The sequence below is a fragment of the Lynx rufus genome, unplaced genomic scaffold, assembly GCF_022079265.1.
Source record: "Lynx rufus isolate CCGP_SWC_20201006 ecotype Redwood Valley unplaced genomic scaffold, mLynRuf1.p SCAF_11, whole genome shotgun sequence".
Taxonomy (NCBI): Eukaryota; Metazoa; Chordata; class Mammalia; order Carnivora; family Felidae; genus Lynx; species Lynx rufus.
This window is the reverse complement of record NW_025814825.1, coordinates 35,036,968-35,063,999: the sequence shown is the minus strand read 5'-3', so window position 1 is coordinate 35,063,999 and position 27,032 is coordinate 35,036,968. Positions and strand designations below refer to the sequence as shown.

The 27,032-nt window shown below is 37.8% G+C and overlaps 1 protein-coding gene across 2 annotated transcripts in view; it reads left to right on the top strand.

Moving 5' to 3' along the window:
* Window positions 1–9,165: 9,165 nt before the first annotated feature.
* LOC124507007 (protein FRA10AC1) overlaps window positions 9,166–27,032 on the top strand; it is a 37,063-nt gene continuing 19,196 nt past the window's right edge. The window contains exons 1-9 of one of the 2 annotated variants that reach the window (XM_047073190.1): window positions 9,166–9,303; window positions 9,412–9,475; window positions 11,209–11,285; window positions 12,618–12,713; window positions 12,840–12,885; window positions 15,235–15,311; window positions 16,592–16,675; window positions 17,261–17,345; window positions 26,902–26,947. In XM_047073190.1, the coding sequence (XP_046929146.1) occupies window positions 11,209–11,285; window positions 12,618–12,713; window positions 12,840–12,885; window positions 15,235–15,311; window positions 16,592–16,675; window positions 17,261–17,345; window positions 26,902–26,947 (511 nt within the window). In that variant the 5' untranslated portion in view covers window positions 9,166–9,303; window positions 9,412–9,475. The remainder of the gene's footprint in view (window positions 9,304–9,411; window positions 9,476–11,208; window positions 11,286–12,617; window positions 12,714–12,839; window positions 12,886–15,234; window positions 15,312–16,591; window positions 16,676–17,260; window positions 17,346–26,901; window positions 26,948–27,032) is intronic. The other variant, XM_047073191.1, reaches the window with a different exon arrangement.

The following is a 27,032-nucleotide window of genomic DNA, read 5'->3' as shown; positions in this document are numbered from 1 at the left end:
GAATCTATAGAAACTAAAACTCAACAACAGAAAAAACTAAACAACCCAATTCAAAAGTAGGCAAAGGACTTGAATAGACAGTTCTCCCAAGAAGACATAAAAATGCCCAATACTCACATGAAAAGGTGCTCAATATCATTAGTCATTAGAGAAATAAAATCAAAACTATAATGAGCTACCACTTCATGCCCACTAGGATGGCCATCATAATAATTTTCTAAAATAACATGTATTGATGAGGATGTGGAGGAGGTAGGAATGTAAAATGGTTGCTGCTATGGAAAACAGTTTGGTGGTTTCTCAAAAGGTTAAACATAAAACTCCCTTCTGACCCAGCAATTCTACTTCTCTATGTATATCAAAAGAATTGAAAGCAGGGACTTGAATAGGTATTCATACACCAATGTTCACGCCATCCTTATTCACAATAGCCAAAAGGTCTAAACAATCCAAATATTGGTCAACAGATGAATGAATGAACAAAATGTAATATATATGCAATGAGTATTATGCAGCCATTAAAAGTATATAAACTGGGCCACATCAGCAAATAGATGGACCTCTGAGCATGGCAGTGTCTGATATTGCAGGTAGTGAAGAACACCCAGCCTTAGCCCTGCAGAACACCAGGAGCCTGAGAAGGCATAGACTCTAGGGAAGAGGGAAAACAGAGTGTGGTGTTGCAGAAGCCAAGGCAGACTAGCGACCTTACTCTTGACATCTAGTAACTAACTCACTGTCCAGTGACTGGGGGCCACATTGGCCACGGTCTAATTCTTGTCATGTCAGAGGGCATCATCACCCAGTAGAGTAATACGTCTGGTCATAAAGAGAACCTTGTCAGTCACACACTTTACTTTCAGAAATTGTGCTAAACAGTATAGCCTGCAAAAGGTCATTGTCTAATAGAAAACAAATCAGGACGTAGTTAGGAGAGACTTTTTTTTTATTCAAAGATTATTACAAAGGAGGAAAGGGACTATTGCAACAGAGAGAACCTGCAAATGTCTCAGAGGTCAGGGCAAATGTCTTTTTTTGAAAGGCATGAACAAGGCTGGAAAGAACTGAGTGTGGGGAAATGGAATGAAAGGCTGGCATGATCAGATGGTAGATCAGAGACGATTTTATGCTAAAAGGCCAGTCCGTTCTCAGGAGGGGCTCAATGCTGGCTCATGCTGCAGGTGGGCCAAAGTTCAGGGACTTGGAAAAAGGAAAGAAGCTTAACCAAAGTTCGGTTAACAAGCATTGAGTTCTAATTGATCAGTGGAGTAAGCAGTTCAGCTCATCATTTCTGAGGCAAAGAATGGGAATTTGGAAGGTCTGGGTGTAACTTTGTCATAGGTTAAACAGGGGTCATCGGAGGCTTATCTAAGTCATATGGGAAAGAGTCATTCTTTGCAGTAAGCTGTTTTCCAGAACACAAAAATGAGGGGATTCCTGGGGCACCTGGGTGGCTCAGTCAATTAAGCATCCAACTCTTGATTTGAGTTCAGGTCATGATCGCAGGTCAGGAGATAGAGCTCCACATGGGACTCCATGCTCAGCGTGGAGCCTGCTTAAGACTCTCTCTTCCTCTCCCTCTGCTCCTCCCCGACTCTCCTTCTCTCTCTCTCTCTCTCTCTCTCTCTCTCTCTCAAAAAACAAAACAAGGGGCGCCTGGGTGGCGCAGTCGGTTAGGCGTCCGACTTCAGCCAGGTCACGATCTCGCGGTCCGTGAGTTCGAGCCCCGCGTCGGGCTCTGGGCTGATGGCTCAGAGCCTGGAGCCTGTTTCCGATTCTGTGTCTCCCTCTCTCTCTGCCCCTCCCCCGTTCATGCTCTGTCTCTCTCTGTCCCAAAAATAAATAAACGTTGAAAAAAAAAATTAAAAATAAAAAAAACAAAACAAAACAAAAACAAAAATGAGGGGTTCCTTTAATCATCACTATTTTCTAGGAGCAAAGAGCTCAGGTAAAATTCAACATTGTCAGCATGTTCTGGGATGTGAGTTCCATCTCCCCAATCTGAGGGTCACACTGGTCCTCTCAGAGAGCATAGATACTCCTGCTCAGGAACTTAGGGACCACCCTTTGCTGTGGCCCGAGCTGGAACCCCTTCAAGCCCCCTTTCCTGAGTGTTTAGTTAAGGCTTTTGATTCCTCCCTTGAAAGAGTCCTCCTGCTTGACATGCCAGGAACACATCTTATCCCCAAGACTTACTTACCTCCAAGATAGCCTCATAACCTTTTCTTCCAGACCACTGGCTCCAAAATGCCGTTCTGAGGATAATGGACCACTCCTTGGAAATTTGCTTCCTATGGGCTGAATGCAGTTCACAGAAGTGTTTTGCTCCAAGTGATGTTTTGCTTTGATTTTCAAACTTGAATTCGATGCCAATATTAAAAATCCGAATATTGAATCTAAAAATCCAGATTTCCAACTTCTCAAGAAAAATGGGGTGCTCTAGCAATTCCGGCCTGCATCTCTATTATATGTTTCCTACAGTATTTAACAGAATTCCTGACAATAAAGTGTGCCATTGAAAAAGTTCTATTTATGGATCCAAATATTACTTTGGGTGCTGTTGCTTTTTTTAAAGCCCTAGTCAGGAGAAGCATGAGCTCTCCATTTCCTGTTTACCATTGCTCCTCTGAACCTATTCAGTCGTTTATATTATTGTGTATGTTTAAGTGTTTCCATTTCCTACCACCAATGATCACTTTCAGTACCAGGACAACCAGTCAAAGAAGTTTTACTTTCAGAGAATATGTTAATTAAGGCATCATTTTGGAAAATTTCTTACTATTTACATATGATTGCCTGCCCACATAATAATGCTGACATGTATCCTTAACCATCCAGTAGACCTACTTCACTGGACATTTCACTTGATATACTAACATGCTGTCTACATGATCAACTTGTGTCCATACACTGAAATCATACGATTTGATCAACTCGTACTTAGTTCTTGCTTACACCTTATGAAGAGAAAGAGGCTGTTGGGGGTCACTGGTGAATGTGGGAAGTCTAGGAGGACATACTTCCCTTTCTTTTGGATGCAAAGTTAGTCCAATTTGTAGATAGAGTTAAACCTGTGGTTTAAGCATTTGGAACATAAACATCAAGTCCTCCGTCTCCTAAGCATTTCCAGTCTTCCTATTCTTAGGACTAGAGGCCCCTCCCTGGCGCTTCCACAGCCTTTTGGGTCTATTCCTATCACTGCCCACAGCGCTGTACTCTAATGATCTGTTTCTGTGTCTGTGCCTCATGGAGAGCTTGAGCCTTGATGGGGGAATTATGTATTTTCCATGATTATAGGTCCCAGGCCTAGCCAGCTGTTGAGGCAGAATGCAGAGATACAACACCCATCCACCTTCATTATTATAGTGAGTCTCTCCACTTCACACGTTCCTGAGTGAGGCATGAAATCTTTATACCCATAGATATTATATGAAAAAAATAAGTGCACCAGTTTTCCGGTGACATTTAGTGTTCCTGGTGTCTGCTTCTCATCTCGTCTGATCTGGTGTCTCCCTATCTGTTAATCACAAGCCTCCTTATCCACGACTGCCTCAGGGAGGGGTTTTATAGACATCCTGTCTCTGTTCTTGCCTCCTGGGAGCAGGCCTCAAAATGACAATCAATTCATTTGGTAATTGATATATTGCTCAGTCTCTCCGCTTCACTTCCATCCAACCACAGTGTTCATGCTCTGGCAGTTTCCTTCGGGCATTTACACAAGCAAGTGACCGACCTTTGACCAGCTTGCAAAAGATACCTATTGGACTGTGTCTCTGTTCATGGACTGAGCTCTACTTAGGGAGGCTGTACAGCTGCCTTCTGCCAGATCCTGACTTAGAAATGTACGGTAAATACAGGCTGACCTTGCCAAGGGATCTAGGCCTGGGTTCTTTCAGTCCTTTGGGTACTGACTAGAGTCTTTCTCAGCACTTACAAAGCTCCCCCTCCATGATCCACCCCTCTCCCCCAGTTGCTCCCATCTCAGTGCCTAGGAAATCTGTCTTTGACTATCTAGCATTTATATGACATGATTTCTGGGACCCCAGGAAATCCCACCTATCTACTCCCCAACCTGTTCTATTGTGCCTGACATTGCTTTGATCACCAATACTTGCATTTACCCATTGGAGTGAAAGTTTTTTTTTTTTTTTTAAATTTTTTTTTTCAACATTTATTTATTTTTGGGACAGAGAGAGACAGAGCATGAACGGGGGAGGGGCAGAGAGAGAGGGAGACACAGAATCGGAAACAGGCTCCAGGCTCCGAGCCATCAGCCCAGAGCCTGACGCGGGGCTCGAACTCACGGACCGCAAGATCGTGACCTGGCTGAAGTCAGACGCTTAACCGACTGCGCCACCCAGGCGCCCCTGGAGTGAAAGTTTTTAAAAACCTCTGGGAGTAGTTAAATTTTTTAAATGTAAACTTTTTATTGAAGTATAACATTCATACAGAAAAGTACACAAACCATAGGTGTAAATGAACCACTATGGTTCAAGAATGCAAGGATCAAGAAACAGAATATTGCTGTCTCCCCAGAAGCCCTACCCACCATGGCCTTGTGCCCCCTTCACCTCACCTTCTCCCACCAGGGAAAGCATTATCCTGACTCATAAACAGATTACTTTTGCTTTTGTTCTTTATATAAAGATTGTGTTATATGTATTCTTTTTGCACAGACTGATGAGGGACACAAAGGCGAAAGAAATGTGCCTTAAATTAAATCTCCTTACAGCCTACAGCTTTGTAGCCCACTGATAGACACCTGAAACAGAAAGCATGACCTTGCTCAAGGAACTCCTGGTTGTCTTACTGCCTTAATGTTTATGTTGTGTTAAAAACTAAAAGTAACCTTACCTGAACAGCAGCTAGCCCCTCAAGGTCCTGAAAGCCTTGCTTCCAAAATTCCTTAGAAACTTACTTTATCTCTATCTCCCCTCCCTCCACCAACTTAAATATATATAATCAGTCACTCCTCACAACCCCAGTGCAGCTCTTTCTGCCCACGAGTTCTGTCCCCATGCTTTAATAAGATCACCTTTTTGCACCAAAAAGTCTCAAGAATTCTTTCTTAGCCATTTTCTCACAAACCCCACTTCAAATTTCATCATATACAATGTTTCTTCTGCTCATCATTATATTTATGAGATCCACCTAAGCTGTTGTGTATAGTTGTAGTTTATTCACTTGTATTGTTCTGTAGTCTTCCATTGTGGGAATAAACTATGACTTATTGAACTGTTCCATTGCTGAGGGACATTTGGGTTGCTTCCAGTTTTTTCCTTATAAATAGCACTGTTATTTATAACTAGTGTCTTCTAGTTCAGGTCTTTCAATGAACATATGTACACTTTTCTGTTGAAAATATGCTGAGGAATGGAATATATGAGACATAGGATATATTCATCAGCACTAGATCTGTCTTTTCTGTTTAGCCATTCTGGTGGATGTGTAATGGTATACCTCCTGTTCTTAATTCCCATCTCTCTGATAACTGGTAAAGATGAGCACTTTGTTTGATATGCATTGGCCATTTGGGTATCCGATTTTGTTAATTGTTCAAGTCTTTTTACTAAATTTTCTATTAGCTTTCTGGCTTTTACTTAACGATTTTTAAAGTTCTTCATATAACCTGATAATTTGTTGACTGTGCATACTGCAATATTTTTCCCACCCCATGAATCAACTTTTCATTTTTAATCATCTTTTAAATGCACAGAAACCTTTGTTTTATTTATTATTAATTGGTTGATTAATTAATTAATTAATTTAAAGTTTATGTATTTTGAGAGAGAGAAAGCACGTGTATGCGTGCAGGGGAGGGGCAGAGAGAGGGAGAAAGAATCCCAAGCAGGCCCTGGGCTGAGTACAGAGCCCCACATGGGGTTTCAATCCCAGGACAGGGAGATCATGACCTGAGCTGATATCAAGAGTCGGACGCTTAACCAACTGAGCCAATCAGGTGCCCCTATTTATTTATTTAGTTTTAAAGATTTATTAAGTAATCTCTATACTCAATGTGGAGCCCGAACCCCCAACCCTGAAATTAAGAGTTGCTCACTCCACTGACTGAGCCAGCCAGGCATCCCTAAACAGAAGTCTTTAATTAATTTATTTTTTCCTTAATGGTTAGCCCCTTGTGCGTCCTGTCTAGGAAATTTTTTTCTGCCCTAAGGAAGATATGAAATATCATGAAGTTGTTTTCCTGTTTTCTCTGAAACTGATTTTTTTTTTGCCATATTATTCGATTGACCCATTACTACTTAGTGAAGAGTCCATACTTAAAACTATGCCATTAATCATGGGATTATATATGTGTGGGTTTGTTTCTGGGCTATCTTCAAGAAGCAGTTAAATGTTAAGCTTATTCTCGAGAAAGAATGCTTGTAATCTGATTGTTTCCCCAAGTAGCATTTATTATGTACTCATTGTGAATTAGACATGATGCTAAGCATGTAGCTGCCTCATTTCATTTTAAACCTCATTAACCCCCTAGGAGATAGCTGCTATTTTAATCTCCATTTTGTAGATGAAGAAATTAAGACTCAGAGATTAAATAATTTGCCCAAGATCTCCCAGCTAGTAAGTGGAAGAAAATCTGGCTGACTCTGAAATGTGGCTCTTTACTACGAGCAGCCTAAAGCGGGGAGGGTAGGCAATAAGAGTATGTATGTTGAGAGTGAAGGGTGATGGTAACGGGGAGGAGTGACACCAACTTCCCTCACTCTACCACATACTTATCATAGTATTTTGTTGCTTTGTTTGACTTACATGGCACTGGTGCACATTTAGATGTTCACATTCATTGAAATAACACATTTTATAGATTAGTAACCATAGGTTTATGCCATTTACTATGTACTTGGCATATGATAGAGTATATTGTTCTTTAAGGATTTTATTTGTTAAGTAATCTCTACACCCAATGTGGGACTCAAACTCACAACCCTGAGATCAAGAGTTACATGCTCTACTGACTGAGCCAGCCAGGCGCCCCCATAGAATATACTGTTGTCATTACACTATGTATTCTTTCTTGATTGGTAGTCAACCTTTGAGAGGAAGGAGTGACTTTTACATATTTGTAACCCTGTAACTAGAATAGTGCTCTGCCCAGAGCAAACAGTTAATAAATATTTGTGTTTTTCGAGTTGTTGAGCTGTGATTGGAAACTTGAGATTTTCTGTTCAGGGAGGTTTTCTATCCTGTATAAATTGTATTTAGTTCAGATCATGTGTTCTATCCCTAACATATATTTCCTATTTTTTCTCTTTCAATAGCTGTTGCCTCAAAGGGAAAAATGCAAATCTTTGACGGAATGGTCTGGAAGCAACAGATCTGAAATTCTTAAAATGTTAGAACCAGGAGCTACTTCCCACACAATGAATGAGTTAAAAAGAGAGAGAAACTGACAGAGAAAGACACAGAGACACAGAGAAAATTGAGTCTTGTGGAGAGACAAGCACTCCAAGTTCTAGACCTTCACCAGGTCTGTGGCTTTAAGTTCTGTGCTTTTATTTCTCAGGTGCAAAATGGGGCTTATTTTAAGAATAAAATGAAGCAACAGACAAAATGGACAAAAACATACCAAGAATAGTTGAAAAATGCTATTAAATGTCAAATACTGTGGGGGGGGGCACCTGGGTGGCTCAGTCGGCTGAGCCTCTGACTTTTGGTTTTGGCTCAGGTCATGATCTCAAGGTTCATTAGCTTGAGCCCTGCATGGGGTTCTGCGCTGAGAGCACAGAGCCTGCTTGGGATCTCTCTCCCTCTCTTTTTGCCCCTCCCCTGTTTTCTTTCTCTCTTTCTCTCTCTGTCTCTCTCATAATGAACAAACATTAAAAATTAAAATAAATGTCAAATATCGGTAGAAAGTAAATTGAATGTAAGGTACAGGTGTGCTTGGTTTTAATAATAAAAGAACTAAATATAGATTTTAGATATTTACTAAAAAAGGAACTGCTTGACAAAGTAACTCAATATAGTATAATGTTAAATTGTGAGGCTACCTATTCCTTTACATTTTTTGAATAAATGTTTTTATTGCGGTATAATCTGATTGTATTTTGAAACAATCGAATTTACAATAATTTAACTTACAGATTTTTGAGATCACATTCACTGCATTGAGTAAAAAAAGATCTACAATTTACTCTCAGGAATAGAAGGGGGCCTTGAATATCATTATCTTCTGTTTAGTGCAAAAGATGTAAAAATGATATGTATGTTAAGTGCCAAGGTTTTCTCTAAAATGGGCCCGCTGTAAAAGTCAGTGGCGTGCCAGTTCGATTCAACAAATATTTAATTAGCGCTTGTGATTTCCAAGGAACTGTGTTGGGTGCTGAGAGGAAGCAAAGATGAAAAGCATCAATCAGTTAGCTGGAGGGAGACAAGACGTGAACCCAGTAACTGGTCTGCAAAGCAGAATGGGGCATCATAACGTAGAAAAGGTAAAACACAGGGAGAACCTGGTGGAGCTCAAATAATTTAAATTTTCCTGCCTACGTTTTTGTCTTTTTCTTCTTTTGAAAAGGAAATATTTTAAGATTCCTTTTCACGTGTGCCAGGTGGTTGCGGAGAATCTGCGACCCTGTGAAATCTCCCCTATTCCCTGTTCTTCCTTTGCTCCCATATTCCATGAGCTCCTCTGCCGCCCGTACTGGAATGGCATGTATCGTGTGGGTGGTGAAACGATGGAAAGTTATTTTTGTTTTAATTATGAGAACTGTTTTATGGAGGGAGGAGGAGAGGCAGATCGGAGACAGACGCTTCAGCGGGGATGCTCCGAGGAGGCGTTACTAAGGTTACTAGAAAGAGGACGGCAGGTGATATACAGGCAGGATTTTTTTCTAAAACAAAATATTTTCAAACGGGCGTGGGCGTAGTGCGAGCAGTACCACACGACATTAAAAGCTGCGCTCGTGAGGGGAAGGAAGCCGAGGAAAAAAACTAACGGTTGCGACTGTAGAAAGTAGATAGCCGTTGCCTACTCTCCCGGCCCTGGTTGCCGCTGCCTTTGTTTCCCGGGGCTGTTCTGGCTGTAGCACGAGGTCTGCGCGCCCGAGGACGGTGTCATTTAAGTGTGACACGCGGCCGAGCCGGACCGGACGCGGCGCCCAATCGGGACCCGTAGAAAGAGGCGGGGAGCGGGCGGCGGCGGCCTTCGCTGCTGGGAGGCTGCGCGGCGGGGGCGAACCGGACTGGCCCTGTAGCGGCTCGCTCAGGCCGTGCGTAGTCGCTGCAGCCACCGGGAGAGGGGAAGCGACTCCCGCGGGCGTACTTGGCAGAGCAGGGAGGAGCGAAGGGGTGTGTGATAAGGGCCTTGAGTGTATTTGGGGCTGGCTAGAAGGACCTCCAGAATTGTTCCTCATGTGCTACTCGTTGATTATCTTTTGGTTGTTTTTTTGGTTCTAGAGAACACCCGGCGTCTGCCGTCTCGAATTTCTCTCGGCCCTTGTCATTTGATTCGTTACCCGAAGTGAGTGAGAGCTTTTCAGTGCAACCACTGATTTGAGATGAGTATGGGATGGATGAAGCCGCCAGAGGGGGGAAAATGGGAGAAGGGGAGCAACGGTAGGAGGTGGTGTCGCGGGCTGTGGGGTCAAGATGACATTAGACTCAGTTCTAAAACTCTTTATATGCTGTACCACATTTAACGTACAGTCCTATGAGATAGGAGACCGGCGCTCTTATTAGCCTCGTTTCATAGAAGGGGGAAAGAGGGAACTGAGGCACAGAGAGGTTGAGGAACATGCAGAACAAAAGACAAATGAAAAGTTCAGAGCCAGGATTTGCACTCTGGTAGGTTGATGCCAGAAATACATCTCTAAGCTCCACACAATGGTTGACCCTCATCAAGATGTTTGGAAAATGAGGACCTAAAGGGTGAGAAGTTGCTGAGATGTGGTAAGACAGCTGGAGCAAGGAGTTGACATGATAAAGGGTGGGAGATCCAGGTGATGACAGATGTTAAGGGAGGATAAAGTTGGAACTGTGGCCTTCTAACCTTTACCTCCAACCTTGGCTAGCACCTTCCTCTTTAGAATTTTGTGGGACAGAGAAGAGAGGTTTTCACTCACACACCTAAGTTTGAAAATGGAATCATAAAAATTCACAAATATGTAAGATTTAAGGTTTACATGATGTAGACACTTTATTTGGCAGATGAAGCCCAAAGAGATAACGTAATTTATTCAAGGTAGCCAGGACTAGAAAGGTATCTTGTCTTAGGTCCAGTGCAGTAAAGTTTAGGGAGTTCTTTCCTTTGTGTCCTGCTGCACTTGTAATAGTGAATATTAAAGTTTAAAAATTTCGATATATCGTTTGACCTGGACTAATTCCTTGTAGCCATATGAATTGAGTATGACCTCAAAAGTCAAATAATCCACTGATTCCCCATTAATGTGTGTTCCAAATTCAATTGGAACCAGAGGCTTCTTCAAGTACAACTGAGTGACAATTGAGATCTTCCTGGATTTCTAAGAATTTCAGTTAAAAAATGAATTGGAACAAAATAAAGTTTACTAGACCAAAGGGCAAGGTTGTTTACTTTGAAGAAACTAGGAAATCTCAACATATGTTGTAAAAAGGCAAGTTTTAATGAATTGATAGTGTACTCTTCACAAATAGAGTAAGTCTAATGGAATATAATAATCAGTGGTAGCATATTCTGTAAAGGCAAATTGGAGTAGTTGAAATCGTGGGCTTAAGAGTCAAGTAGATCAGCTTAGCCACTTATTTGCTCTGTGACTGATTTACTTAACTTTGTCTTTGATTTCTTCATCTGTAAAGTGGAGATCATAGTTCCTAATTTATGGAATTAGAAGCAGTGTTTGTTAAGGACCTACCATAATGTCTGGAACAAAGTTGGTGATAAATACACTGAATCAAAGGTGAAGCATTGCTGAATCTTGTGTGCAGTCACATGGCAGGTTCTATAAAAAGAACCTCGTTTTCAGTGAAGAGGTCAAAGAGTAGCTTCCCTGGTTGGCTTAATAGTAATTAAGGTGGAAAATGTTGATTGATTCATTTTCTGAAGGGTAAGTCTGTTACTTCAAAGTGAATGAAAATTTTAGTTGGCTGGTGAACAGTGATATACCCACCATGATCCTTTACAGTTACTACAGCTTTTAAAGATAACTTATTTTTGAACTGTTTCCTGAACTATGAACAATTTAGGTTCTAGGTAACTGACTTTATACTTCTTTACAGATGCATGGTCATGGGGGCTATGACTCTGATTTTAGTGATGATGAACACTGTGGTGAATCTAACAAAAGGAAAAAAAGGTAAGTAATTTTTTATTGATCTGTGTTTCAGATCCTTTCCAGGTTGAGATGACGTATAAATAATACTGAAAGTTTCTGGATTATGTTTACATGTGAAGACAACAATGCTCTACTCAATGAATTTTTGTTCATTAAACTATAATGAATTGACTCGAGAATTTGAGAACAGTTATGTGAAAAATAAGAACATGATGTTTATGCTGTGAAGAGATTTATGGAAGTGGAGGTGGGGGAAAAAGGAGACCAAACAAAACTTAGATTTCTCTGTTGCATCTATTTTTCATGCAACTGTTAAGGTCTTTTTACTTGTGAATGTCATAGCTAAGTACGGGCTTAGTTGGAGGTCCCTTTGCAAGTACTTGACCTCAAAATGAAGTTCATGTGGAGGGTGAGACTGCAGTTTTATGGTTTTGTGAATGAGCAGACTAAGTGTTTAAATGAAGGAGCTCATGGAAGTTTTTATTGAATTGGAAGGGACAAGAACTGTCAGCACATAAAGGCAATGCTTTATGAGGACTCTGCATCCGGTGATATTACTGTGTTTAGGTGCATTGTTTTCAGCTTTCAGTGGTTAGAAATTGATTTCAACTGTTAACTTAGAAGTGATTGACTGATCTATATTAACCAAACTTATAAAAGTTGTTTTACTATTTCACACCGAGAGCAATATGTAAGGCATAGTGAATGGAACCGAACATTTTTGTTGGGTTCAGTATTCATGGGTGACCAAAAGAATAGAAATGATTATAACAAATTATGTTGTATGGTTCTTTATGTTTTAAAGATTTTTCACTTAAAAGTATTACTTTGTAAGAAAAGAACTTGAGCAAATCTAGCTGAATAGTCTGTACTCTTCAGTTATATCTATCTTTATAACTAGGGCTGATCATCTATAGTCTATTATATCATTTATAATCAACCCTTATTCTTTTTTATATTATTGGTTACCAAAAGCATCAGCATCTCTACAGACAGGAAAATTGTGGCGCAAAGAGATTAAGTAGCTTAATCTCATTTAAGATTAAGATGGTGAAAAAAAAAAGATAGTGAATGACAGAGCCCAAATTTGGATCCACGAATGTAGGTGGTCTAACATCAGAACCCATGCATTTGTTTGTTTCACCTTCTCCATTTTCTAAGTATTAAATAAAGTTAAGATATTAATTAAGTGATTTAAGGAGACCTAAAATGTCTCATTAAAGATCAGTGAGTCATTTTTAAGTTTAGACTTGAAATTTTAAAACATGTTCCAATTAGGAAAATAAAAAGAAACAAGAAACACCCTTTAAGAAAAATGAACTCTTTTAATAATTTTTCTTCTTCATAAACCAGGACAGTTGAAGATGATTTACTGCTCAAAAAGCCATTTCAGAAAGAAAAACATGGAAAGGTGGCCCATAAACAAGTTGCCGCAGAATTGCTGGATAGGTGTGTACTTCAGTGTAAATGTCCTTTTTTGGTTTAAGATGTTTTTGTAAACTCAGGGACTTGGGGGATTTAATTGTATTAATTAGAATATAGAAATTTGAATTTGCTTAAAATTTGTCTTAACAGGGAAGAAGCAAAAAATAGAAGGTTTCATCTGATAGCTATGGATGCTGTATCCTTTTTATACTTCTAGATTTTTATAACAAGTAGGATATTTTTAAATCTACTTTTCTATTTCATAAAATCTTGTGAAGTCAGATAGACCTATATTATGTTTTTAAAGGTAAATGTTTATTGATGTGCAATCTTGTCATTTATACTTTTGAGTACAGTTCTCTTTTATTGATACATAAGAAAGATTTAGAGACAAAAATAATAAGACGTATTAGTAATGATCTATAAATAAGTTTATAAAATAGTCCATGAACTTGCAAATATTTTTCCAACCTGTTTTTGTCTGGCTCTCAAAATTTCTCATTTTAATACTGTTCTTATCTTTAATCTCATTTTAACTCTTATTCTCTTACTACCTGGTTCTTGGCTATGGAAGTTCTTTATGTGTCTAAAGGTAGATCTGTCTGTGGACTGTCCTCAGGCCTGTAGTTGCTTCAACTCTTAGGCATGACTTGGGGCTGTCTTTAAGCTCTTTCTTGCTTCCCTATTATAGTCATGTCTCACCTCAACTTTTTGGTAAGACTGTGGCTTATTACACTAACTGCTACCACTATCCATCCATACTACTGTTTGGGAGTATGAAAGAGGTCAAGCAAGACCTGAAGTATTTCTGGATGTTTATTACTATGGGCAGGATTAAGAGGAGACCATGGCAATTAGATACATCCCCTATCTATTGACGTCTCTTTCATTTTGTTATCATTCCTAATCCTTTTCTATAAGTTATAGAAATCCTCTTATCACCGATTTATTCATTCCTCTTATCTTCTAATCCAATATCTCACCTTTCCCATGGATTTATTCTCATCTGCCACTTGTTCCTTTAACATTTCGGCATCTATTGTGCCTTCGGTGACACCACTCTTTTGGGGGTATTGGGGCATCTAGTTACAGCCTGGTAAGAGCGAAAGTGTAGGTCCCTTTTCTGGCACTGGTGGAGGTGGGGCCACAGTTATTTCTAGAATTTTTGGCTGAAGTAGAGTAAGCGTTGTCTAAAGTTATCTGTCTTGTTAGGCTTCCTCTCTCTTGGTTATTCAGAGAGAACAGGCTTTTGTTGGGACTTTCCTTGTCTGTGCTTGTTGACATTTCCAGGTTGCCAGCTTCTTCACTTCCAATTCTGAGTTCATGAGGCAAAAAGAAAACCTGGGGAACTTACCGCCGTGTCAAACCATGGGTCTTGAACTCCCTAGCTATTAATGGATTCTCCTCCTCACTTTTAGGGTCTTTTTATATTTGTTTTAGATATAATTTCCAAGGTTTTTAGTTGTTCTTAATGAGAAAAATAGGGAGAAGTACAACTTTGCTCCATCTTCCTGGAAGCAAAGTCCCACTCAGCACCTGTTTTTATAAATAAAGTTTTATTGGCACATACCTGTGTTCTTTCATTGAGGTGTTATCTGTGCCTATTTTCATGCTAAAATGGCAGAGCCAAACAGTTGTGACAAAGACACGTTTACAGGTGACAAAGAGACCATTTACAGAAAAAATTTGAAATAGACCAAAAGCTGGAAAACCCAAATCTCTGGATGTCTGGATTTTCTCTTTTTTCTTTTCTGGAAGGTTAACTGCTTTATTGCCAGTATCATATTCTGATTCAATATTCTATCAGAACACGTTGTAATGAATTAGGTCATTATTTATCTTTGATATAATAGGATGTAGTCAGACAGTATTATGAATGAGGTTAATTTTATTTGCATATTCAGCTCTGGAGAAAATACCTTTGAGCTTTTTAAAACAAGTAAAACGGTCATATATCTTGTTGTATTGTGTTAAAAATAAACATGACTGAATTCTTTAAATATTAAAAGAAATATAAAAAAATAACATTGTTTTTGAAAGCTTAATGTTAGGATTTAATATTACAAAAGTTGTATCTTCTATTTTAGAGGCTTTGTCATTACTGGAATAACTAGATCTTATAGTGATAAGAGTTAAATTGTATTCCATATCTTTAATTTTGGACACTATAATTTATTTTTCATAGTATTCTGTTAAAATAAATATTGATGTGAGGCTGTATGTATTTCAGCAATAGGAACAAGAAGTTTTCCTTCTTCCCAGTTGGAGATAATATTTTATCACAAGAGTAGTATATGCTTGAAAAATGTTCAAAACAGTATAAACAGTATTCAGTAGAAAGTGAAAGTCCTTCTATGCTACAGTGTTGACTCTTAACAGTTTAATATTTACCCTTTCAGATATTTTTAATTCATAAACATATATAGTATGTATTTACATATTTAAAAAACTAAGTAGATTCATACTGTTTGTCTCTACTTACTAGTATGTCATGGACACAGAACAACTCCTGAACAAATAAAATCCTTAATTTTTTGCATTTCAGTATCAAAGGCATACAAAGTTTGTAAATGACTATATTTTATACTATGGTGGCAAAAAAGAAGACTTCAGGCGATTGGGGTAAGTGTCATGAAGTTTACATAGAATGGGAGGAAGATATGGATGTCTTTAAAGACCCACAGCTACTGTTCTTCTGATTCTGCTCTCCATTCCAGTTTCCTTATCATATCCTGAAATGGAGAGGCTATCCATAACTTTGGGCTAAGTAGCTCATCATGAAGCCCATTATCTGGCAACAGGCCTCAGGTAGCCTGCGGAGCCAGATCTGCCTCAAGCAGTAACAGGATATGTGAGGAATACTCCGATGCCTGATTATGCAGTAATTTTTTTTTTTTTTGGTAAGGATTTTTGAGATCATTAACTTTTTAGACCTCAGTGTTTGGGATTGCTTTTTAAAAGGTAGTGCAAACAGGAAAAGAAACAAAAACAAAAAGCAACTCCTCCCTGTAGTTGAGGCTCTTCTATCAGAGCCTCTTCATGGTGTGTGTTTTCTTTCTCTGACTTAATAATTTTCTGAGTTTGATAAAGCTCTAAAAAACTTTGTATTATCTCATCTACCTCAAATTTATCTCCCCTCTCACTTTAGTCTGTATTCCCCAACAATCCCTTGTTCTGCCCCCAAACTGTTAACACGTTTTTTTTTAAGTTTATTTATTTATGTATTTATTTTGAGAGAGAGAGTGGGGGAGGAGCAGAGAGAGAAAGGAGAGAAAGAATGCCAAGCAGGCTCTGCACTGTCAGCACAGAGCCTAACACAGGGCTCAGTCTCACGAACGTGAGATCATGATCTGAGCCAAAATCAAGAATTGAATGCTTAACTGACTGAGCCACCCAGACACCCCCAAACTGTTAGCATCTTAAGAATATCATCCCCTCTCTTCTGTTCTGCCGTTACTCAGTCTTTCTAGGAAGCTGTAGTAAAATGAGTATGGAAAACTCTTCCATTTTTTAAATTTGATCTCTGTGGCATGGTGTTACTGATGTTTTAGATTCTAAAACTTACTTTCACTCATTTTTCCTTATCCACTTAGTGTTTATTTAGATTTCTCAAACTATCTTTGGTAATTTAGCACCATTTGTATAATTGAAACCAGTACTAGAGACGGATAAATGCCTTATTCATTTAACTTGTTTGTGTAGCAGCCCTCTTTATCAGTGTCTTTTGAAAAAACTGAAATCATTTTTATAAGTTTATGAACATATATACATATTCACACATAAAACTATCTTTATCTTCATGTATTTATACTCAGCTGTTAAAAAATCTCACAGAACTGTTTAACCTCCTAAATTTGACAAATTTTGTGTTTATATTAAATTGAAATAGTTTTATTTTCCAGGGAAAATGACAAGACAGACATGGATGTTATACGAGAAAATCATAGATTCCTATGGAATGAGGAGGATGAAATGGACATGAATTGGTAATTTTTTGCCATCCAACACATAATACATAAACTGCTTTAGTCCTGTCTCTCCTGCTTGCTTCCTGTTTTCTTACCCTGTCACCTGTCCAGGTCATTCAGCCTCTGCGTGGAGGAGTTCTGAGTGGAAGACATAAAAACATGCCTTGGAGTAGTATTATGTTTCGTTTGGTTCTTTTGGTAATTTTTAGCAGTTTTTACTGACTTGTCATTGCTTGACTTTGTCTTGAAAATATAGTTTATTACATTTTTAGTGTATCGTTTGTTGTTCCATAATGTGCTTATTTTTAAAATATCTTGGGAAAAAGTAATACCTGAAAAGTAATACCTGAAATGCAAACATAACAAAAGACAAAAAGTGAGGAGTAAGGCTCCCCTTCTCTGACTGGCAGCCTTGCAGTTGCCCTCCCTGAGAGAGCCACTATAAATAGTTAATATTCAGGTATTCTATGCACATGTAAGGAATAGGCCTCTTTTAAAACATTAATATTTATATCATATGTGTTATTTATTGACATTGCTTCCAAGTAGTAAACTGGTTGAATTTCTAAATGCAAAAGATTTATATATTTTTTATGGATCTAGGGAGAAGAAACTTGCAAAGAAATACTATGATAAATTATTCAAGGAATACTGCATAGCAGATCTCAGTAGATACAAAGAAAATAAGGTATGCCTTCCAAGTATTTATAGAAGGTTCTTATTTAAGTACAGTATTATTATTATTATTATTATTATTATTATTATTATTATTATTATCATGCCCCACCTTATTCTTTTAAAGGTGCTAATTCAAGTCTAGGTTGAATTAGTCCTGCATCTATGAAGAGTCATTTGGAGGGGCGCCTGGGTGGCGCAGTCGGTTAAGCGTCCGACTTCAGCCAGGTCACGATCTCGCGGTCCGTGAGTTAGAGCCCCGCGTCGGGCTCTGGGCTGATGGCTCAGAGCCTGGAGCCTGTTTCCGATTCTGTGTCTCCCTCTCTCTCTGCCCCTCCCCCGTTCATGCTCTGTCTCTCTCTGTCCCAAAAATAAATAAACGTTGAAAAAAAAAAATTTTTAAAAGAGTCATTTGGACCGTTTAACCTCTACAGCTATGAAATTTACAAAGGGTCTCTTAGTCAAGGGTCTCTTAGTCAAGCTTTGTGAACTGAGGCATGAATAGTCTAAGATTAAACACAAGTGGCTACTGGATCCTGTTTCATCCTGACTCTGGCCTAGAGCCTCTACTGATTATAATGAATGATTTGACACTGCAGAATGATGTCTTGTCTCACAGATGATGTTTGAAATTGATAGACTTTTTTTTTCAAATAAATTACCATCTGTAAAGAGGCAGATGCACATCTTCTTTTATATAAATGTCTATTCTAGTAGAATTAAATCTTACCAGTGCTAATTAGTAATGGCAGATTTCTGTTCTCACTGCATCTTACTCTAGTTGATATTAAAGTGATTTTTATTCCTATCTCAAATTTCACATTTGTAACTAGAGAAGGTGACCCAGGAACAGATGATGTCAGTTTGAAATGGGTTGGTGGGGGGTGGGGGGGAGGGAATGTTGTATAAATCTGTATGTTTTGGCTAGTGTGCATTTGTATTAAGAAAGATAATCTATTTAAAAAGTTGTTTTAGATTTATTTATTATACGAATTTCTTTTTCATTTAAATAATTAAATCTCAGAATCATGATTGGTTTAGTTTTTTTTTTTTTCAATAGTGGCTTTAATATGTGAGTTGCTTCACAGTATTCTTATAGCTAATAGTATCTGTTTTTACAAACCCTTGGTTTTTTTTTTTACAAACCCTGTTTACAAACCCATGCATGTCATATATCCCAAAGATTTCCCCAGTTTCTTAGGAACTAGCTCTCCTGTCTGTACTAGTTATTGATCACATTAAATCCAAAAGGCATCACAGCAATTGGAGTTACTCAACTGCAAGTTGAGTATGAAATATAAATCTTTCTAAAAGCACATAATAAAGCAGCTTTTTCAATGCTGACTCATCTGTTGATTGTTTTTCAGTATTTATTAAGGACTGGGCAAGGTGTTGTGGATTAAAATGTGACTGCCCTTCTGGGGCGCCTGGGTGGCTCAGTCGGTTGAGCGTCCGACTTCAGCTCAGGTCACGATCTCACGGTTCGTGAGTTCGAGCCCCGCGTCAGGCTCTGGGCTAATGGCTCAGAGCCTGGAGCCTGCTTCCGATTCTGTGTCTCCCTCTCTCTCTGCCCCTCCCCCATTCATGCTCTGTCTCTCTCTGTCTCAAAAATAAATAAACATTAAAAAAATTAAAAAAAAAAAAATGTGACTGCCCTTCAAAAAAACCTATAGTAATAATTGAGGGGAGAAAGTGTACATAAATCAATGTTAAATATTTGTATTCTCCATTTAAAAAACACAGTATATTACTAGAAATCATGCTTGAAAGAGGATAATCTTGAAATAAATTATATTTTCCTATTAGAACATGATGAGTAGTTAGATATGAGGGTAAATCCAAGTAAGAAATCAGAAACAGGAAATCTGGAGGGAGACCGATGTGTTGTTTTTTTTAAAGACTTCATTTTTTAGGGGCAGTTTTAAGTTTACAGCAAAATAAAGCGGGAAGGTACAGAGATTTCCCATATACCCCTCACCCCATACACAGGGGGATCTTTTCTAGGAGGAAAGATGACTTTTTTTGGCATACCACATTTGAGGTTCTGGAAAATGTTAAAAGAGTAGTGCCTTTGATTTCCTTACTAGGATGCATTTTCTTATAGTTTTATTTATATAAAGACAGTGTTTTATTGATTTTTAAAAAATCACCTCCTAGCTCAGTGCCTAATACATATAATAGATGGGGCATTTTTAGTGAACTCCAGCTTTTGTCCCACACACCTATTCCCTTCCTTATTACTTCTTCCCTTTCATCATTGAGAATTTGGTTGGATCATTGCATCAGGATTAGATTCAGCTGGAAGGACTGAAGCACTCCTACATAACACTGGCTTAAATGAGATAGAAGTTTATTTTTCTCCTACATAGGAATCCAAGTGGATGGTCACAGACTTTGTGTTTTCAGGAAGTTAGGATCTGTCTGTCTTATTACTTGCATGTGTGATCTCTTTATGCTAGCGGGTAGAGTAAGAGGCAGTGGCTCAGCACCAAATCCTTAGTAACTAACTAACTAGTAGGACATACTGTATTTGTTACATTTTTTATCCCCCTATAAGATTGTAACCTTCCTGATGACAGACAGTGTTTTTAAAAAAATTTTTTTAAATGTTTGTTTACTTTTGAGGCAGAGACGGAGTGTGAGTTGGGGAGGGGCAAAGAGAGAGGGAGACAAAGAGTCCGAAGCAGGCTCCAGGCTCTGAGCCATCAGCACAGAGCCCAATGAGGGGCTTGAACTTACAAACCGTGAGGTCATGACCTGAGCCGAAGTCGGACACTGAACCGACCAAGCCACCCAGGCACCCCTGACAGACATTTTAATAATCATTTTATATCTTCAGCAGAGTTCCAGGCCCAGTAAGTAGTTGCTTAATAATTATTGAATAGATTGGGACACCTGAGTGGCTCAGTCGGTTAAGCGTCCAACTTCAGCTCAGGTCATGATCTCACGGTTTGTGAGTTCGAGCCCCATGTCAGGCTCTATGCTGTCAGCTCAGAGCATGGAGCCTGCTTCGGATTGTGTGTCTCCTTCTCTCTCTGCCCCTCCCCCACTTGTGCTCTGTCTTTCTCTGTCTCTCAAAAATAAATAAATGTAAAAAAAATTTTTTTTTAAAAATAATTATTGAATAGATTAATGAATGGAAGAAAAAGTTGGGAAACTTATTTTTATTTGACTGCTTCAGTGGACATCCTAACATATATGTTTTATGACAAGCAATCCTCACATACATGTATGGACTTAAAAGTAGAATTAAACAGACTTATTTTGAATGCTTTATTTTTTTCCTAGACTGGAGAGATTTTTTTTGGGGGGGGGGATTTTAATGAGAATATTTTCAAATATTTTGAGCCCTCATTTGCATTTAAAATACAAAATTGCCTGATTCAAGTAATAGGTGATTAAAAAAAATAGGCAAAGTTAAACAGGCATTGAACACTTCATCTGAATTATCTTAATACAACAACCTATAATATTGGGGTTTTTATTCATACAAAGGAAATAGACTGAGAAGTTAAGAAACTTTCCAAGGTCACAGAGCTAGTTAGTGAATGGTAGAGCTTACTTTGGGTCTGTATGATTCTAGAGATGAGCTTTTAACCATTACAGTAAACTGAATAGAAAACTAAATAATTTACTATAATTTCAGGAAATTAACATGTGAATATGAAAGATCTTAAAAAGGCAGTGTAGAAAAAACATTTTTTAGCTAAAATACAAAGGTATATTTAGGAATCTGGAGGGAAGTTTAATACCTTTCCACTTTAGGGTCCAGAGGGTCCCCTTTCTCTTTCTCGTTCATTACTTTGCCATTGCAGTGAGGAAAGAGCCATTCATGAATGAATGGTTGTGGTTGTGTTCTAATAAAACTTTATACGTAAAACAGGCAGCAGGCCTGTGAGCCATAGTTGCTAACCCTTGGGGTAGTATGTACCAGGTACTATTCTAAGTACTTTATGTGTACTATTCCTATTTAAACCTCTTAAACCAAAGAAGAAAGAACTGTGTTATCTCTGCATTACGTATGAGGAAACTGAGGCACAAGAATATTTAATACCTTGTCCAGTTATAACCTGTTAAGCGGTGGGGCTAAGACCTAAAACCTGGATAATTCAACTCTTTTGCACTATAGTATATTGCTTCTTTACTGTACTATAATCTCTTTTTTTTCTGTCAATGTCATAAAATAATATATATATTTTTTATTAAAGGAGGCATCTTGTGGCCTAGCACCTGTACCTTTTAATAGGTAGTTTAAAAGTAAAGATTGTTCAAGGGGCTGGATGGCTTAGTTGATTAAGCATCCAACTTCTGCTCGGGTCATGATCTTGCAGTCTGAGTTCGAGCCCCGCATCGGGCTCTGTGCTGACAGCTTAGAGCCTGGAGCCTGCTTCAAATTCTGTGTCTCCCTGTCTCTCTGCTCCTCCCCAGCTCATGCTCTCTCTCCTTCAAAAACAAATAAAAACATTTAAAAAAAATTTTTTTAAAGTAAAGATTGTTCCTTAGCATTGTTCAAATATATCTTTAAATAACTGGAATCCTATATGGAGAAAAAAAAAGCTATCATGTTTAAAATTAAGTGTGCTTTTTTTTAACTCTTTATTTTAATCACTTGTTGCTCATCACAAGTTTACTCCCCATCATGTGTTTCATCTACCCACCCCCACCTCCCTGCTGGTAACCATCAGTTCTCTATAGTTAAGAGTCTCTTGGTTTCTCTCTCTTTCTCACTTTCTCTCACTCTTTCTCTCTTCCCTTTATCTGTTTTGTTTCTTAAATTCCACATGAGTGAAATCATATGGTATTTGTCTTTCTCTGACTGACTTATTTCACTTAGCATAGTAGTCTCTAGCTCCATCCATGTCATTGCAAATGGCAAGACTCCATTCTTTTTTATGGATGAATAATATTCTAGTGTGTGTGTGTGTGTGTGTGTGTGTGTGTGTGTGTGTGTGTGTATTTTTATATAACACATCTTCTTTATCCGTTCATCAATCTATGGACACTTGAGCTGCTTCCATATTTTGGCTGTTGTAAATAGTGCTGCATAGGGGTGCATGTATCCCTTTGAATTAGTGTTTTTGTATCTTTGGGTAAATACCAAGTAGTGTTATTGCTGGATCTTAAGGCTGTTCTATCTTTAACTTTCTGAGGAACCTCCATACTGTTTTTCAGAGTCGCTGCACCAGTTTACATTCCCACCAACAGTGCAGGAGGGTTCCTTTTTCTCTACATCCTTGCCAACCCTTGTTGTTTCTTATGGTTTTTTATTTTAGCTATATTGATAAGTGCGAGGTAATATCTCATTGTAGTTTTGATTTGCATTTCCCTGATGATAAGTGATGATGAGCATCTTTTCATATGTCTGTTGGCCATCTGTATGTCTTCTTTGGAAAAATATCTGTTCATGTCTTTTGCCCATTTTTAATTGAATTATTTGTTTTTGGAGTGTGGAGTTGTATAAGTTCTTTGTTTTTTGGACTAACCCTTTATTAGATCTGTCATTTGCAGATATCTTCCCCATTCCATAGATTGCCTTTTAGTTTTGTTGATTGTTTCCTTCACTGTGGAGAAACTTTTTATTCTGATGTACTCCCAATAGTTTTTTGCTTTTGTTTCCTTTGCCTCAAGGGACCTATCAAGAAAAAGTTGTTATAGCCAATGCCAGAGAAATTATTCCCATTGCTGTTTTCTAGGATTTGTATGGTTTCAGGTCTCACATTTAGGTCTTTAATCCATTTTGAATTTATACTTGTGTATGGATAGGAAGTAGTCCAGTTTAATTCTTTTGCTTGTTGCTGTCCAGTTTTCCCAGTACCATTCATTTGTTGAAGAGATTGACTTTTTCCCATTGGGTATTCTTTCCCACTTTGTCAGAGATTAATTGACCTTACAATTGTGGGGTTATTTCTGGATTGTCTATTCTGTTCCATTGATCTATGTGTCTGTTTTTGTGCCAGTACCGTAATGTTTTGACTACTACAGCTTTGTAATGTAACTTGAAGTCCAGAGTTGTGATGCCTCCAGGTTTGCTTTTCTTTTTCAAGATTGCTTTGGCTACTCATGGTCTTTGTGGTTCCATACAAATTTTAGTGTTATTTGTTCTAGTTCTGTGAAAAATGTTGTTGGTATTTTGATAGAGATTGCATTCAGTGTGTAGATTACTTTGGGTAGTACAGACATTTTGACAATATTTGTTCTTCCAGTCCGTGAGTGTGGGATGTCTTTCCACTTCTTTGTGTCCTCTTCAGTTTCTTTCATCAGTGTTTTATGGTTTATGGAGTACAGGTCTTTCACCTGTGTCTATTTGGTTAGGTTTGTTCCTAGGTATCTTATTATTTTTGGTGCAATTGTAAATAAGATAGTTTCTTAATTTCTCTTTCTACTGCTTCATTATTGGTGTACAGAAATACAACAGATTTCTGTACGTTGATTTTGTACTCTGCAACTTTACTGAATTTGTTTATCAGTTCTGGCAGTTCTTTGGTGGAGTCTTTCAGTTTTCTATATGTAGTATCGTGTCATCTGTAAATAGTGAAAGTTTTAATTTTTTTCTTACTGATTTGGGTGCCTTTTATTTCTTTCTGTTGTCTGCGGTACTATGTTGAATAAAAGTAGTGAGAGTGAACACTCTTGTCTTATTCCTGACCTTAGTTAGGGGAAAGGCTCTCAGTTTTTCCCCACTGAGAATGATGTTAGCTTTGGGTTTTTCATATATGGCCCTTACTGTGTTGAGATATGTTCCCTCTAAACCTACTATTTTTGAGGGTTTTTTTATCATGAATGGATGTTATACTTTGTCAAATGCTTTTCTGCATCTATTGAAATGATCATATAGTTCTTATCCTTTCTCTTATTGATGTGATACATCATGTTGTTTGATTTGCAAATATTGAACCACTATTGACACCCAGGAATAAATCCCACTTGATTGTAGTGAATGATTTTTTAAAATGTATTGTTGGATTTGTTTTGGTAGTATTTTTGTTGAGTATTTTTGCATCAGTGTTCATGAGAGATGTTGGCCTGTAGTTTTCTTTTTTTGGTGGTGTCTTTATCTGGTTTTGGTATCAGGGTAATGCTGACCTTATAGGGTGAATTTGAAAGTTTTCCTTTTTGTATTCTATGCAATAGTTTGAGAAGAGTAGGTATTAACTCTTCTTGAAATGTTTGGTAAAATTCACCTGTGAAGCCATCTGGTCCTGGACTTCTGTTTGTTTGGAGTTTTTTTTGATTACTGAATCAATTTCTTTGCTGGTTATCAGTCTGTTCAAATTTTCTATTTCCTTCAGCTTCAGTTTTGGTAGTTTATATGTTTCTGGGAATTTATTCATTTTTTCTAGGTTGCCTAGTTTGTTGGCATATAGTTTTTCATCATTATTTGTATTTCTGTGGTGTTGGTTGTTATTTCTCTTCTCTCATTTGTGATTTTATTGATTTGGGTCCTTTCTGTCAGTTTGGCTGGAGATTTATTAATTTTATTGATTTTTTTCCCAAGAACCTGCTCCTGGTTTCATTGATCTGTTCTATTATTTTTTTAGTTTCTATATCATTTCTGCTTTAATCCTATTATTTCCTTCTTCTGCTAGTTTTATGTTTTATTTGTTATTTTTCTAGCTCCTTTAGGTACAAGGTTAGGTTATTTATTTGAGATTTTTCTTGCTTCTTGAAGTAGGCCTGTATTGCTATAATCTTCCCCCTTTGAACCGCTTTTGCTGCATCACAAAGGTTTTATTTATTTTATTTTTAAATGTTTATTTATTTATTTTGAGAAAGAGCAAGCAAGCAAGGGAGGTGCAGAGAGAGGGGGAGAGAGAGAATCCCAAGCAGGCTCGAACCCACCAACAGTGAGATCATGATCTGAGCTGAAACCAAGAGTAGGACAATTAGCTGACTGAGCCACCCAGGTGCCCCATTTTGTTTTTTTATAAAGGTTTTTAAACTGTTGTGTTTTTATTTCATTTGTTTCCATATACTTTTTTCATTACTTCTTTTATTTCCTGGTTGGCTCATTCATTGTTTAGTAGCATGTTATTTAACCTCCATATATTTGTGGTCTTTCCAGAATTTTTCTGGTGGTTCACATCTAGTTTCATAGCATTATGGTCAGAAAAGATACATGGTATATGACTTTGATCTTCATGAATTTATTGAAGCTTGTTTTGTGGCGTAATACATGATCTATCCTGGAGAATGTTCCACATGCACTTGAAAAGAATATGTTCTGCTATTTTAGGATGCAGTGTTCTGAATATATCTGAATATATATCTGTTAAATCCATCTGTTCCAATGTGTCATTTGAAGCCATTGTTTCCTTACTGATTTTCTGTTTAGATGATCTGTCCATTGATGTAAGTGGGGTATTAAAGTCCCCTACTGTTACTTATTACTGTATTATTATTGATTAGTTCCTTTATGTTTGTTATTAACTGTTTTATGTATTTGAGTGCTTTCATGTTGGGTGCATAAATATTTACAATTGTCATATCTTCTTCTTGGATTGTCCTCTTTATTAATATATAGTGTCCTTCTTTGTCTATTGTTACAGTCTTTGTTTAAAAATTTTTTTTTTAATGTTTATTTTTGAGAGAGACAGAGACAGAATGAGAGTGGGTTAGGGGCAGAGAGAGAGGGAGACACAGAATCCAAAGCAGGCTCCAGGCTCCGAGCTGTCAGCATAGAGCCTGATGTGGGGCTCGAACTGAGGAGCTGTGAGATCATGACCTGAGCTGAAGTCGGACACTCAACTGACTGAGCCACCCAGGCGCCCCAACAGTCTTTGTTTTAAAGTCTGTTTTTTCTGATATAAGTATTGCTACTCCGGCTTTCTTTTGACATCATTTGCATGATAAATGTTTCTCCATCCTCTCACCTCTCACATCCTCTCACATCCTCAAAGCATGTGTCTTTAGGTCTAAAATAGTCTCTTGTAGGCAACATATAGATGGGTCTTGATTTTCTATTCATTCTGTCACCCTATGTCTTTTGATTGGAGTATTTAGTTCATTTACATTCAGTGTAATTGTTGATAGATATGTATTTATTGCTATTTTATTACTCATTTTGTGGTTGTTTCTTTTGTCTGATCCTTTCTCATCTTTCTCTCATAAATGGTTTGCTGGTTTTCTTTAGTGAGATAGTTGGATTTCTTTCTCTTTATTCTTTGCATATTTAATGGTAGTTTCATTTGTGGTTACCATTAGCTTTATGTATAACATCTTTTATATATTGCAGTCTCTAGTAAGTTCATGGTTTAAGTTTGAATCCATTTTTCACTCCTCTTCTCCCTATGTTTTAGGTATATAGTGTCATATTTTACATAGTTCTTTAAGCCTTCAGGTTGATTTATGGGGTATTTAGGATAATTGATAGTTATCTAGTAGTATTCATTGGACAAGGTGAGCCTAAGGTCCTCCTATTCCCCTGCCATCTTCCCCTCCTGGTGAATTAGATTTGCTTTTTATGTTGGTAAATATCATTATTTCAGTTACTGGCTCTGTGTTTAGATGTACATACAATTTAAATAATGTTTAAATTTATCCTAACATAAATGTAATTTTTTTCTCATTAGTTTGGATTTAGGTGGCGAGTAGAAAAAGAAGTAATTTCAGGAAAAGGTAATTCCTTTTTGAAATTTTACTTTTTAATAGGATGAGATTATTTTGTTATACTATTGAATTGAAGTCATTTGGTAAGATTATT